Raw genomic sequence first — 14,710 nt, forward strand, 5'->3', positions numbered from 1 at the left:
TTATATTATAGTATAATTCAATTTTGAAACTTTAATCCTAGCCCAACAATTCAAGGCCCATGTTTGATGGGTGAGTAAAGCCCAATACTGATACTGGGCTCAAATTCCAAATGGTATGGGCTGGATTGGTGGTTGCTTAAAAGTTAAAACCCAAGTTCCATCCAAGGAGCCTGTTTGGTTCAAGAAAAATAAGTGAAAAAGAATTGACTTTAAATTCAATGTAAATGAAATTATTTGAAATATTTATTTCATTGTTTGGTTGGTGTAAAATAAGTTGTTAGAAATAAGTAGTATAAAGATACTTAAATACTCCTACATAATAAACATATGTGAGGGTAACATAAAAATTTATGTTATAATTTTTCTCCCAAGAGGTACGAATATAAAATACAAAGGAGAGCAAGGAATTCATTTTCCTCAAATTCGAGGAATTCATTTTCAATTGAAATAAATTGCTCGTCAACCAAACAATGTTTTTCCTCAAATTTAAGAAAGAACTTATTCTAGAAAATTATTTTCTTGTGAACCAAACACGTCATAAAAGAAAGGAATTGAAAAGAAAAAAAAAAAAAAAAAGAATTGGTAAGGGAATAGGGCCTTGTCCTTGTTCCTAGATGCAAAGCATGGAGAGAAAAAAGCGATTAATTCAAGTTTTAATTTTAATTTTTTTAATTATTGCATTTCTCTCTCTTGTGTGTGTGACACTTTCGGTCATTATATTCAAAACCAATCAAATATGCTATTAGACTATTGAAACATGTCACTTTTAATCTTTTGGTGGGACTAAAAGTATCGCATTTTAAGATTAAACCAAAACATTTTCAACAGTCCAAATCTAGTCAATTTTGAACGTGAAGATCCAAAATAGAAAAATGCAATATCAGCATAGGAAATTTGAGATTAAATCGAGAGGAAAAAAAAGAGTGGACCAATTTTATCATCGTATCATTAGTTATTACAAATTTCACCCAAGAAAGAGTGAAGAATTGAACATCCATGTTTCTATATTTATGGAAACTTCTACCGGGTCAATCAATACTCATGTTTATACATTATACAACTATATAATTGCAACAAATATCTCATATACAGTTCATATCCACTACACTTGCATATTTAATTTAGAGAAAAGGGTCAAATAGGCTCTCAAACTTTAACTTAAAAGTCAATTAGGCCCCTAAACTTTTTAAAGGTGCAATTACACCCATCAACAATTCATTTAAGTACAGTGAAGCCCAAAAACAAATTAATGACCAGCTATCACAGGCCATTAGGGTTCAGGCCACATTCCGGCAAATTTTCCGGGAAAAAAAAATGACCGGCGAAATTTCCGACAAAAAAAGTGACCGGTGAAATTTTTGACAAATCTGGGTCAATTGCTGGTCACTTTTTTTTGCCGAAAAATTCGCTAGAAGGTGACCTGAACTCTAATGACCTGTGATAGCAGGTCATTAACTTGTTTTTGGGCTTCATTACACCTAAATGAATTGTTGATGGGTGTAATTGCACCTTTAAAAAGTTTAGGGGCCTAATTGATTTTTAAACTAAAGTTCGAGGGCCTATTTGACCCTTTTTCCTTTAATTTATATCATATATATACATCGCGACATTATATTGATGGACACCTCAAAATTCTTCAATATATATAAATATGGCATAACATTTCTGGATATCACTCAAGTAAATCAAGAGTAATAGTGACTTGATTCATGCAATATCTCTGTCCCACTTAAAGAAGGTGTCTACAATTTAGTGACGAGATTAGTTACTGAGTTCGACAGTAGATCAAAACTCTAGGTACACCTAAAAAAAAAAACTTTAATAACTTTAATTTAGGACTCGCCACGACAGAAATCACAACATGGTACGACGCAATAGTTTTGGGAGGTGATTATGGGCAAATGGACCCAAGAAAGAAGGTAAGGATGGATTGGGTTTTGACTTGAAGTGTAGTGGTGGTGATGATTAAACAAGCACACATGTGACATCATGATAAGGAATTGAAGCCCACTGCAAAATGTGTAATTGTAATTAAGCACAAAGCTAAGCTAGTATGGTTGCTTGGATGGCATGCAATTATGCATGGATTGAAAATTCAAATCACAGCTCCTCTGCCCCCCATCCCCTAAATTATATTCTTAATCAAAAGTATCACACAAAAAGCTGACTTATTATGCCTCTCACTTTTGCATTATGTTTTGGGCACTAACCCACCATTGCATCATTCCTTTCCATCATGTATATCTCCCTCTTCTTAACTTTTTATTCACCATATATATATATATATATATATATATATATATATATATATATATATATATATATATATATATATATATATATATATATATATATTTAGGGGTCCCGTTCAATTGAGAACACCTCTAAACGTGAGAACATGCGAACTTCTTCAGTAATATATGGTAAATTCTTCATGAATGTACAATAACTACTCCAGCTTCGTGACCATTACATGAATGCATGAAAATTACTACAGAAATGCACAGCGCATTCAGTTAGTAGTAGTCACTGAGCTGGAGTAGTTATTGTGCATTCATGTAGAACTTACCGTGCATTACTAAAGAAGTCCGCATGTTCTCACCTAAAATATATATATATATATATATATATATATATATATATATATATATATATATATATATATATATATATATATATATATATATATATATATATATATATATACTCTTGTAAAAAATAAGGTTGATCAGAGTCACCCATCATGGTTCATCCTTGGTTGAATATTTTAATAAAAAAATGTGGGGTTAATTTTATAATTGTTGCAAACTTTTAAGTTTGTAATATTCATAAAACTAACTCTACTATTTTCAGCAACTTTCAAGAGTTGATCTACTCAAATTGATGGATCATATCAGTCCTTACTTTTTAACCCTCCTCTATTTGGGTGTAAGCAAGCATATTCATTCAGTGATGTTAATGTCAATATATTTTTGAATGAAAATTATACTTATATTTTGGTTATATCAAGTGATTAAAGAAAAGAAGTATGTTGTGTGTATTTATCAATTTTTTCATGTATATATAATTAATTTGAACAATTTAATTTATATACTAATTAAAAATGTAAAAATTAGGTGAAATTTTAACCTCGTCAATTCTATTGTTAGATTATGTGGCCTCTATATAGTATACATATCATGTCTCTCATTAGTAAAATATATCAAAATAAACACTCAATAGCATAGGCCAATTGATAAGCAAATTATAATTATAAAGTCAAATATTCAACTCTGATAAAAGATGCACTCTCAAATAAGAGTCTTAACTTTATATGAATTTAATTTATTCCGCAAAGGACATAATAGCCTGCAATTCATTGACCTAGTGAAAATATTCTTGGATTTTGTTCCTTTTTTTTTTTTCTTGAATAAATTAAAATATTCAAGTGAGAAGTAGTTTGTCTTTCTCAACATTGGGTTTTACAATATTCACAAATAGAAAAAACAAAAACTCAATCCTCAATGCATTGCACAATTCGCAAGTTATGAAACCACTAAATATAATGGAGCATGGTGGGAAACTCTAGACGGCCAACATGCCAAAGAAATGGCATATATATGCCATGGTCAAATTATAAAATCTTGTGTAGTCAATGCATGTAATCTAGTTTAACTATGCGTAATGAGAAAAAAAAAAAAAAAAAAAGGCCCACATATAATTATTATAATTATTTCTGCCTCATATATGCTTTAATTAATTCTCTTGGTCATACTTAGTAATAGTAATGGCTAATAACTAATAGCAAATGTAGTATAATTTCATTTCATTATACTTGTGTAGTACCTGATTTGTGTATTAATTGTATAGTAGAATCAAACACTTACATTATTATGTCAAAAGTTATAGTTCGTAACGAAGTTACAATTTTATTTTCTTATACTTGCGTAGTATTCAGTGTTAGGTTTTGATGACATGACGTTGGACACAACCCTCTAAACCATCGCCTAAGTCTCTTTTAGTGAGTGACGTGATATGTAATTTTGTTATATGTTTACTTTGCGTCGTCATAGATATGTTTTAACATTATATTAGAGTAATTTTTTTAATTGCTCACTTGAACTTTTATTTGTTGATATGTTTAACTTTTTTAATTCAGAGCCTTAGTGAACGATATGTTATTTCGGTATATGTCTACCCTACATAAGATATATGTCTACATCCTATACTAGAGAAGCCAATCTCTTCTTAATGAAACTTAATTTTATTTGATGATATATTTAATCTTTCAACTATGACAATTTCGTAGCGAGTGATTTGTAACTTTTTATATGTCCATTACACTACTGGAAATTATGAAATTTTCGACCACCTGAAAGTGATCTTAAATCAAGTTGATACCAAAAAGTGGTTGGAAATAGCAACAAAGGTTTTTCTGGATACCAAAAGTGGTCGGAACAAGACTTTCGACTTGATTTAAGATCACTTTCAGGTGGTCGGAAATTTCATAATTTCCAGTAGTGTTATATGCATTATTTAAACTTTTATTTGTTGATAATATCGATGAATGTAATTATTTAATTACATGTAAAACAAGAAGAAAGAGCAGTGGATTAAATCCCCCAAAATGGGGGGCACCATCAAAGGAGATAATTAGATATGATATGAGAGGCTCTCTTAGAATAATAGAAAAAAGTGAGCTTTCTAGTTGACTTACCCCAGAAAGGCTGGCAAATTTAAAGGTGCCAAAGGGAATCCTATCCTTTATATACAAAACCATATATGATCCATCTTTAATTTGCTCATGCACCCAATTTAATTAAACATTATTAATTATATTTTGTTTGTCAATTTTCTTATCATTAACATATGCATTAATTATTCATACATGTTAATCAAATAATACAAATTAATGAAAGAAAACTAATATCACATGTGCTCAAAAATATTATTATGTGAAACAAACATATATCACTATATTAGTCATGTATTGATACTTGCAAATTATTATTTACATGTAACAAATATTTGTTGGGTTGCACCGAGTATTATAAGGACCTAATATAACCACATATTTATTATTTTGTTGTTGTACTCAATATATATAACTCAATAGGTGTAGATTACGTAGTTAATACTATAAAATTTTCACAAAAACACACATACATATAGGAGGGTTCTGGTGAAAACATGCTTCCAGAAAAAAATTGAGGATTGATTTTATCCGTCTATCTAGGTAAATCAACAGGTAGTGTTGCTAAAAAGAATAAGGGAAAATGGGTGTGATTAGTTTTATAGATCAGATATTGCAAACTTGAAAATTTGTAATAATTATAAAATTGATCCTAGGTTCTCAACCATGTATTGATGAATTGTAATGAGCGGCTATGATTAGTTCTCACTTTTTTACATGATGACTATTTTTTCGTGTGTATATATATATATATATATATATATATATATATATATATATATATATATATATATATATATTGCATTTTTTTCATCCTGGCGTGCATATATGTGATTTGGTCTGTGCGAAACGTAATGCATAAGGAAAATAAAATCTGACTTATTTAGACACGGACAAACAATTAATGATACTATAAAATTACCTAGCTACCCCTAAGCATATTGAATAACAGCCATTTGCAAATCAAATAACCTAGAAATCTAAACCCTTAAAATATAGAAATGGATGCTCATGATCGAATCTCACGATCTCATCTTAATATAGTGACCTCACTGGATCATATATATATATATATATATATATATATATATATATATATATATATATATATATATATATGAAAAGGAGTAACAATCTTGTTCTTAGTTGATGTTATTTTGTGGGGGAATGGAATAACTTTTTTTTTTTTTGGTATTAAAAAGAGTTATCAATTTTTCTTTTAAAAGCTTGTCTTTTAAGAGGAGGAGTAAAAGTTAGTGGAAGAATAGGGAACTCCACTCAAACAAACCTAATTCCCCTCCCTCCCCCACCACCATGCCCCCCCCCCCCCCCCACCCACTCCCCCACCTTCAATCTACCTCATCATTTTTTTCTAATTCACACCAAACCTAGCTAAGTGAGTCTAATCACACTAAATATAATGTTTTATCATATTAAAAATAATAGATATTCGAGTTGCAATTAATAAAATGTATTGTTGCAATTTATTATTATTATATTTTTAACTTTTAATAAATTGAAAAGATTTCAATGTCATCATGCCAATGACTGGGCGTTTGGTTGGAGGGAGGGAATTATGTGGGAAAGGAATTGTAATTCCATGGGAGTTAAATTACTGGGAATAAAGTGGGAATTTAAATTCCAATGTTTGGTTGACAGGAATAAAATTACTGGGAATTTCAATTCCAATGTTTGGTATACATGGGAATTGAAAGGGAATAAGTAGTATAAAATCAAAAATATCCATTATTGTTGTTAGACATTAATTTTAGGTTAAAAATGAAGGGGTAATTTTGACTCATCACTATCTTTTTTTTTCCAGGAATTAAAATATCAGGGGGGATATGGGATTTTAATTCCATGAAAATGGGGGAATTGCAATTCCCTCCAACCAAACTACGGAATTTAATGGTCTTTGGAATTAGGTGGGAATTAAGTGGGAAGGGAATTTAAAATCCCTCCAACCAAACGCCCTGTAAAGGATAATAAATGGGAGTTGGGGGGGGGGGGGGGGAGGAGAATGGGGAATTTTGAAAAAAAAAAAAAAAATACTCATTTTTTCATTCATTCATCATTTGATATGAGTATATGACTAGATTGTTCATAATATTTATATCTTTTATGTTGTTCTTTTATTTATAAGAAGTATCAAGCTATTGAAATAAGAGGTGACTGATAAATCAAAACTCCATGCAGTTCAACAGTTCTGCAAACAACACAAGTATATAAAGATATCAACTATGATGGATATATGTCGATCATGTTTACTTCTGCTATTTGTGTTAACATGCATGTATATTATACGTTATGAAGTTTGGCTAGCTAGATTTATTCAATTATTTTAGATTTTATAAGGAGCACCGAAGAATTTTCCTTTGAGTAAATATAAATGAATACTCCGTATTATTGTTGTAATATGTTTATAACTATTGAAATATAATATAATGTTGATTGAGGTGTATATATATGCAATTTGTTCTTTCTTTTCCCATGCCACTCTATATATATTCTGTACTGGGTTCCATCATCATAAAATGTCAAAAGGGGTTGTGATGGCCAAGATTCCTAGGTCATTGGAAAAATATATGCAAAAAAATAAAAGATTAAATTTGATGCTGCGCTCTCAATGTCACCAATTCAAGTGGGCGAGAAATTTTTACAAGACATATAGTAAGAGCATTCATAATAATGGGACATTTTTTTAGTTTTTGTAAGTGTGATTAAAAAAGAGAATATGAGAGAAGGGAGAAAAAAAAAAGTAAAATTGAATTTAAAAATTAATAATAAAATGAACACTATCAGGCGCGCTGCGCCCAACGAGCGCCCTTGTGACATTCACGCGGTGGTGGTGAGTCTGGAGGATTTCTTTCGTGGGTCCCATACTTCTGCAAATATCTCTAACCTTGTAGATGCATCCCTTTCTTCTCTTGTACTCTCTCTCCGCCACATCCCTCAACAGTGTTCCAAAAACTCCATATAATCCCCTGATAATGGTGCTCTAAGAATAATTCTTCACATTGCTAGTATATATAGTACATTTATGCATGTACTTTTCCCTCCCATTTGAGAGCTAGGAAATTCAGAAAATACGTCTGAAAGCAGTGATTGAGTAGACATGGCATAATTATTGTACAAAAAGACGACGAATTTGATTTTTATCAACACTATCTTAGTTAATCTCATTGATCGTTGCAACACAATTCTTTCTAGTGTGGTTTATCTCTTATGTATGATTTTTGAGTTATTACGCATAAGCGAGTATAACACATGAACAAAAGATACCCAATATATACTCACAAGAAATGAATGTGAATTTCTCTCGTCATAAACATTAAAAAAAATATATATATATCCTTTAAAGTTTAGATGCTTAGATATCTCTATTATCATCATCTTTTAATTAATCGTTATCCCTCAATTTGAGAGTATAATTAAATAAAATATCTAGGAGAGTTGAAATTTATAATAATGAGATTTAAATAATTATTCAATTTAAATTATTTTTTTAAAGGAAAAATATAACAGGGTTGACAAAAGCAAGAAGATTGAGGGGGGTGGGGGTATTGGTTTAATGATGTGCACGTGTGGGAGAAGTAATCAAATCGTGTGGTGGAAAATGATGATTAATAAAATCCCACAAGCTTTGACTCATCCATGCCTAATGACATTTCTGTCTCATCATGGGACCCACTCCATTCATTGTTGTACACCACCTCAATTAATATCCGGGCCCCACTCTTTACCTTTTCTTTTTTATTTTGCAAAGTAATTCTGACCTTGTTGACTATTTTTGTCCTTGGTTTCATGTGATTTTGTATAAAGTTAGAGGCCTATAATTGTAAATGTAGACTTCCAACAAAGGATTGGAGTGGTTTACTTAGGGCTGTTAACGAATCGAACATAAACGAACGGAGGTTGTTCATGTTCGTTTGTTAAGAAATTTGGAGTGTTTGTGTTCATTTGTTAAGGTTTTTGAAAATCCTATTTGTGTTCGTTTGTTAAGCGTTTGCTAGTGTTTGTTAACGTTCGCGAACGTGTTTGTTAACGTTAACGAACATGTTCGCGAACGTGTTTGTTAACGTTCGTGAACATGTTCGCAAACGTGTTCGTTAACGTTAACAAACACGTTCACAAACATGTTCATTAACAAGCACGTTCACGAACATATTCATTTACGTTCATGAACACTTAATAACAAACACATGCACATGTTCATGATCACAATTCGTTCGTGAACAATAAATAATATACGTTCACGAACAATAATCAAACAAACAACACAACTACAAAACTAATATAATATAATATAATATATGTTTGTGAACATGTTCGCGAACATTATTAAACGAACACAAACGAGCTTGTTCACGAACATTATTAAACGAACACAAACGAGCTTGTTCACGAACATTATTAAACGAACACAAACGAGCTTGTTCACGAACATTATTAAACGAACATAAACGAGCTTGTTCACAAACATTAGTAAACGAACACAAACGAGCTTGTTCACGATCTCTTAGCAAACGAGCTTACAACTGTTCAAGCTCTGTTTGTTTATTAACCGAGCTCTAAATTTTGTTTGTTAATATTCGTTTACCTTAACAAACGAACATAAACGAACGCTTACCGAACACGAACACGAACACGAACACGAGTAGTTTGCCGAAAGCTCTGTTCGCTAACACCCCTAGGTTTACTCAATAGGTTAACGTGTTTAACATAAATTTTGAGAATATAAATAATTTATGTGTAAAGGAAAATGAATATAATATTAACTTGTTTAGTTAACGATGATATAATAATGCAAAAATTATTATAAAAATGTAAGATTTTTAAATTTTATTTTTAATAACATTATATAAAAGTTTTAAAAATAGTACATTATCTTACAACTTCATTTGAATCAAATACCTAAAAGTTATTAGAAATATTCTTCATCCCTTCAAGGGATCCTATTTGTGGAATATATGGGCACCCCTTGGCCATTTATCACTTTGTAAAGTCACCTTTGGAGTGTTTCCTTTCTAGTTGATCAAATAATTATTATAATAATAATAATAATAATAATAATAATAATAATAATAATAATAATAATAATAATAATAATAATAATAATAAACAAAAAAGTATTAGAGAAAATAAACAAAAAGGGTTAGCTCTTTTGATTAATAAATAATAAAAATAACAGGAAAATGTGATAATGAATTATAAAAAAAAAATGATACGACTATTATAAAAAAAAAAAAAACATAATTACTCTTTAGGATATTATTATTTGTATTAATAGATTATTTTTTTGAATTTATGTATTTTGAGAGTTGTAAATAATTTAGTGAAGGTTTGTTTGGAAACATTAAAAAATATTTTATAAAAACAATTTTAAAAAATATTTTCATTTTATTGTTGTTTGATTGAAAGTCAAAAAAGTTTATTTTTTCTTTTTGGTTGGATTTTTGAAAACAAGAATGTAAATATATTATAAAGTTATTTCTTATTAAATGTTAATAAGTTTAATAATAATAGGAATAATAATTATTTATATTAAAATAAAAAGTATAAATTAAAATGTATAACAGTTATAAATGACAATAATAATAAATCTAAATGAATAATTTTTTTTACTTGTAACTTTTTATTATAATAAAAATAAAAATACATAAATTGATCAATATAATAATGTGAAACTAATGAATTTTTTTTTTAAATTTTTTATTTTGTTGGGGATGTAGGTCGAGCTGGATCAATATTTTTATTGTTTGATTCAACTTGAATTGACTCATATTTAATCAGACATTAATAAATATAATAACACTGAACTACATAAATTTAAGAACAAAAATTAATTATTTTTATTGTTGGCCGAAATAAAGTTTTTATTGTTTGATTTTGTCCAACTCAATCAATATTTAATTGGTTATTGACAAACATAATACATCTAAATTAAATAAATTGAAAGAAAAAATTAAATGTTTTAGAACATGAGTTGAGTCATGCTAAAATTTTTATTATTTAATATTAATTCGACTTAATCAGACTTATATTTTAACCATTCTAGCACAATCTAGTTAACATAATAACCAGACAAATTGTTACCAACCCATTCCTTTGACGCCACTCAAAGGGGAAGAAAGATTTATAAAAATTTTGAAAATGTCTTATAGATTAAAAAAATAAAAAATTAGAAGACATTTAAGTATATTATTTTTCTATTACCAAAATAATTCATTTTTCAAGTTAAGGATAGAAAAACTGGGCGCGTGCAGGAATTGGGAGTTGCAAAAGTCAACACCAACGCCTCCTCATGGTCCAACCGCTGCGCCGCTATACATTCACACCTCAAATAAAAATGTCTTCTTTACACATTCATGGCTATGGCCGCCAAAAGGAACACCAATAAAATGACCACCCATTTTCATTTCTCTCCATCTCTGCCTTCTTAAGCTCTCTTCAATCCTCCCACACTTCACCCAACACACATTTCTTCTTTTTCCATCTCTCTCTCTCTCTCTGCTTTCGCGCTCCACTTTCTCTCTCCTTTTTGCGGTACTGCTACAGTGAGTGAGTGAGGGGGGAGAGAAAAGAAAAGGAGGAAAGTGGGGAGCTTTTTCTTCGAGTCTTTTGGTAAATACCCATTGTAAAGAAGAGGGCTTTTTTTTTGTTTTCCCAATTGAATCTCGTTGTAGAGTATGGGGAGCAAATGGAGGAAAGCGAAGGTGGCTCTGGGCTTGAATCTCTGCGCTCATGTTCCCAGAACTCGTCTGGATAATGAAGACGACGATGATGACCTGGACTCCATATCCTCCTCCTCCGGCGCCGCCTCCGTCAGGCACTCCGGCGCCGCCTTGCTGTCTCCACCCACCCCGGCCTCCAATGGCTTTAAGCTCTCTAAAAGCTTGAGCAGATCTTCCAAGGTTGTTTTCTTGCCCATTTCTTTCTTTTCAGTTTCTATATATTTCTGGGTAAATAAATGTTTTTTTTTTTTTTTTTTTTTTTTTTTTTTGAGATTTAAAACACAGATTCTGAAATTGTTTTTCTTCCTCCCATGTATGTTTGTTCCAGTTGATTGATTGATTGGATTCACTATTTATTGCAAAAAAGGAATGAGGAATCTTAGTACATATGTTCTTTATGGTTGCTGAGGAACTTATCCAAACCAATAAGTAAAGTTTAGTTTTTTTCTTAAAACATTGAAACCATGTGAGGGTAGTTCTTCATTTTTCTTTTCAGTGACAAAAACCCAGCAAAAATCAGTTTAGATTGCCCATAGCTGATCGGCTCACACCTAGAAGACCAATAGATTGGTCTGCTAAGAGTTGAACTTGTAACTTGTGGGTAGTTCTTCATATTGATCCTTCAAGGGTGGGTAAAAAAGGTAGATTTAAGCTCTATGTTTTGATGAATGATATATGAACCAAATCTGCATCCAGTTAACTTTTTTGTGCAACTTAGAATGTAGAATTTTTAGCACACTTTGTAAATTGATTTGTTTGGGTTAAAATTTCAGAAGATGTGCTCGATATGTTTGGCCTCGATGAAGCCGGGAGGAGGCCATGCTATATTTACTGCTGAATGTTCGCATTCGTTTCATTTCCAATGTATTGCGTCGAATGTGAAACATGGAAACCAAGTTTGTCCAATATGCAGAGCAAAGTGGAAAGAAATTCCGTTGCAGTGTCCTAGTTTGGATCCTCCTCCCCATGGAAGGGCTAGAGTGAATCCTGTTAACTGGCCTCAAAATAACGCGCTAATGACAGTACTCCGGCATGTACCTCCTCCTCCTCCTCGCCCAATCCCATTCCGACATGTGGCACCACTGCTTCAGGCTCCAGAGCCAACCATGTTTGATGACGATGAATCTTTGGGTCATCAACTCGACTCATCTCAGATTCAGAAACTAGCTGGCACATCAGATACTGCTGATAGTGGAGAAAGCAGAATGACAAAGATGAGCATGTTCCCGGAAGTTCCAGCTGTTTCACGGTTCAATGCTTCAGATAACTTCACCGTCTTGGTCCATCTCAAAGCTCCCGCTTCCGATTCTGGGAAAATCCTGTGTAGAAATCAGCCTGATATGCCCCAGGTTATCCAAACACCTCGGGCTCCCATTGACCTTGTCACGGTTCTTGATATAAGTGGCAGTATGGCAGGTACAAAGCTCGCTCTTCTAAAGCGAGCTATGAGTTTTGTGATACAGAACCTTGGTCCCAGTGACAGGCTTGCAGTCATTGCCTTTTCTTCAACAGCACGCCGTCTTTTCCCCCTCCGAAGGATGTCTGAAACCGGACGGCATGAGGCACTCCAAGCCGTCAACTCCTTGGTTGCAAATGGTGGAACAAATATTGCGGAAGGCTTGAGAAAGGGTGCCAAGATAATGGAAGACCGAAGGGAAAAGAACCCAGTTGCAAGTATAATATTGTTATCTGATGGTCAAGACACATATACCGTCAGTAGTTCTGGTGCCAATCAGCAGCAACCTAACTACCACTTGCTTCTTCCTTTGTCAATGCACGGTGGTGGAGAAGGTTCAAATTTTAAAATTCCAGTGCACACATTCGGGTTCGGTGCAGATCATGATGCTTCATCGATGCACTCAATTTCAGAGATTTCAGGAGGAACATTTTCCTTCATTGAAACAGAAGGCGTGATCCAGGATGCATTTGCTCAGTGCATTGGAGGCCTTCTGAGTGTTGTAGTAAAGGAGCTCCAATTAAGTATCGACTGTGTCCATCCCGGAGTCTATCTAAGCTCTTTAAGAGCAGGCAGTTACCATAACCGTATCATGTCTGATGGACGAAAAGGATCCATTGATGTTGGCGATCTATATGCTGACGAGGAAAGGGACTTTCTTGTTTCAATTAAAGTGCCTGCTGATTATTTGAGGAATGAAACTTCATTGTTGAAGGTGAGGTGTGTCTACAAGGATCCCTTAACAAAAGAAATGGTGAACCTTGAAAGTGAAGAACTTAGGATCAGTAGACCAGAAGAAGCAGGAGAAACGAGTGTGTCAATAGAAGTTGATAGGCAGCAAAACAGGCTTCAAGCAGCCGAGGCAATGGCACAGGCACGGACTGCAGCTGAGAAAGGAGACCTGGTTGGTGCGACTTCTATCCTTGAAAATTGCCGGAAGGTGTTATCCCGATCAGTGTCAATCAAATGTCATGACCAACTGTGTCTTGCGCTCAACACAGAGCTCAAAGAAATGCAGGAGAGGATGGCAAACCGACAAGTATATGAAGCATCAGGAAGAGCCTACATTTTGTCAGGCCTGAGCTCACATTCTTGGCAGAGAGCGACAGCCCGGGGTGATTCTATAGATGGGTCGAGCTTGGTTCAGGCATATCAAACTCCTTCAATGCTCGAGATGGTTACTCGCTCTCAGGCTGCGTTACTGGGCAGCCCTTCCTCTCAAAGGCCCATTCGCCCAGTTTGGCCCCTTGGGTCGCAACCAAGACCCAGGTAACATGGCCAGAAGATGAAGATCTCTTTTTGTTTTATGTTGACTTTGCCTGGGTGGGCTAAACTGGAGATATGAGAAGTCAAGATTGTCAGTATATTTCATGTGATGGAATAAAAACAAGTAATGGATGTCAGTGAGGGGTGCAATATAATTTTGGGCAAATGGTATTTGAGAAGACCAAGGCTAGTTAGGTTCTTAGATCTTTCTATCTTCCTTGTGTTTTCCTAATTGTGTTATTATTGTGGGTGCTGTACATAGGGACAGAACTTTTTATCTATGGGAAAATGCAAGTATGCAACATATGTTTGTTATTTTGCAATTTACCTTGGTGAAGTGTTAATGAATTATCTAAAGAATTATATCTCAAAATCTTAATTTCATACTAACCTGGTTCCTGCTTTTCCATGTCCAACAACAGTCTCTGCATTTGAAAATATAATGAGTAGAGAAAAGCAGAGAAGACCATGAAAACAAAAGGATGAGAGAAAAAAGATATCTTTTTTCTTGGTCGGGCCATGAGGTGCTCGTACCATACTCAGACTAATTTTCATTCACAGCGAACAGGCCCAATTAAGGGA

General features: G+C 32.9%; 1 protein-coding gene across 1 annotated transcript; it reads left to right on the top strand.

Moving 5' to 3' along the window:
- The first annotated feature begins 11,028 nt into the window (after positions 1 to 11,028).
- On the top strand, positions 11,029 to 14,451 carry LOC109190553. Its single transcript, XM_019341056.1, has 2 exons — positions 11,029 to 11,586; positions 12,180 to 14,451. Exons 1-2 carry the CDS (start codon positions 11,362 to 11,364, stop codon positions 14,133 to 14,135), a joined length of 2,181 nt encoding a protein of 726 aa, XP_019196601.1. The 5' UTR covers positions 11,029 to 11,361; the 3' UTR covers positions 14,136 to 14,451.
- The last annotated feature ends 259 nt before the right edge of the window (positions 14,452 to 14,710 follow it).

Source organism: Ipomoea nil, unplaced genomic scaffold (genome assembly GCF_001879475.1).
Source record: "Ipomoea nil cultivar Tokyo-kokei standard unplaced genomic scaffold, Asagao_1.1 scaffold1576, whole genome shotgun sequence".
Taxonomy (NCBI): domain Eukaryota; kingdom Viridiplantae; phylum Streptophyta; class Magnoliopsida; order Solanales; family Convolvulaceae; genus Ipomoea; species Ipomoea nil.

Bases quoted from the DNA above. Each gene is read 5' to 3' on its own strand.
- LOC109190553 (XM_019341056.1), top strand. From the start codon at position 11,362: ATGGGGAGCAAATGGAGGAAAGCGAAGGTGGCTCTGGGCTTGAATCTC. The intron at 11,587-12,179 runs GTTGTTTTCTTG...TTAAAATTTCAG, and splicing joins GCTTGAGCAGATCTTCCAAG to AAGATGTGCTCGATATGTTT.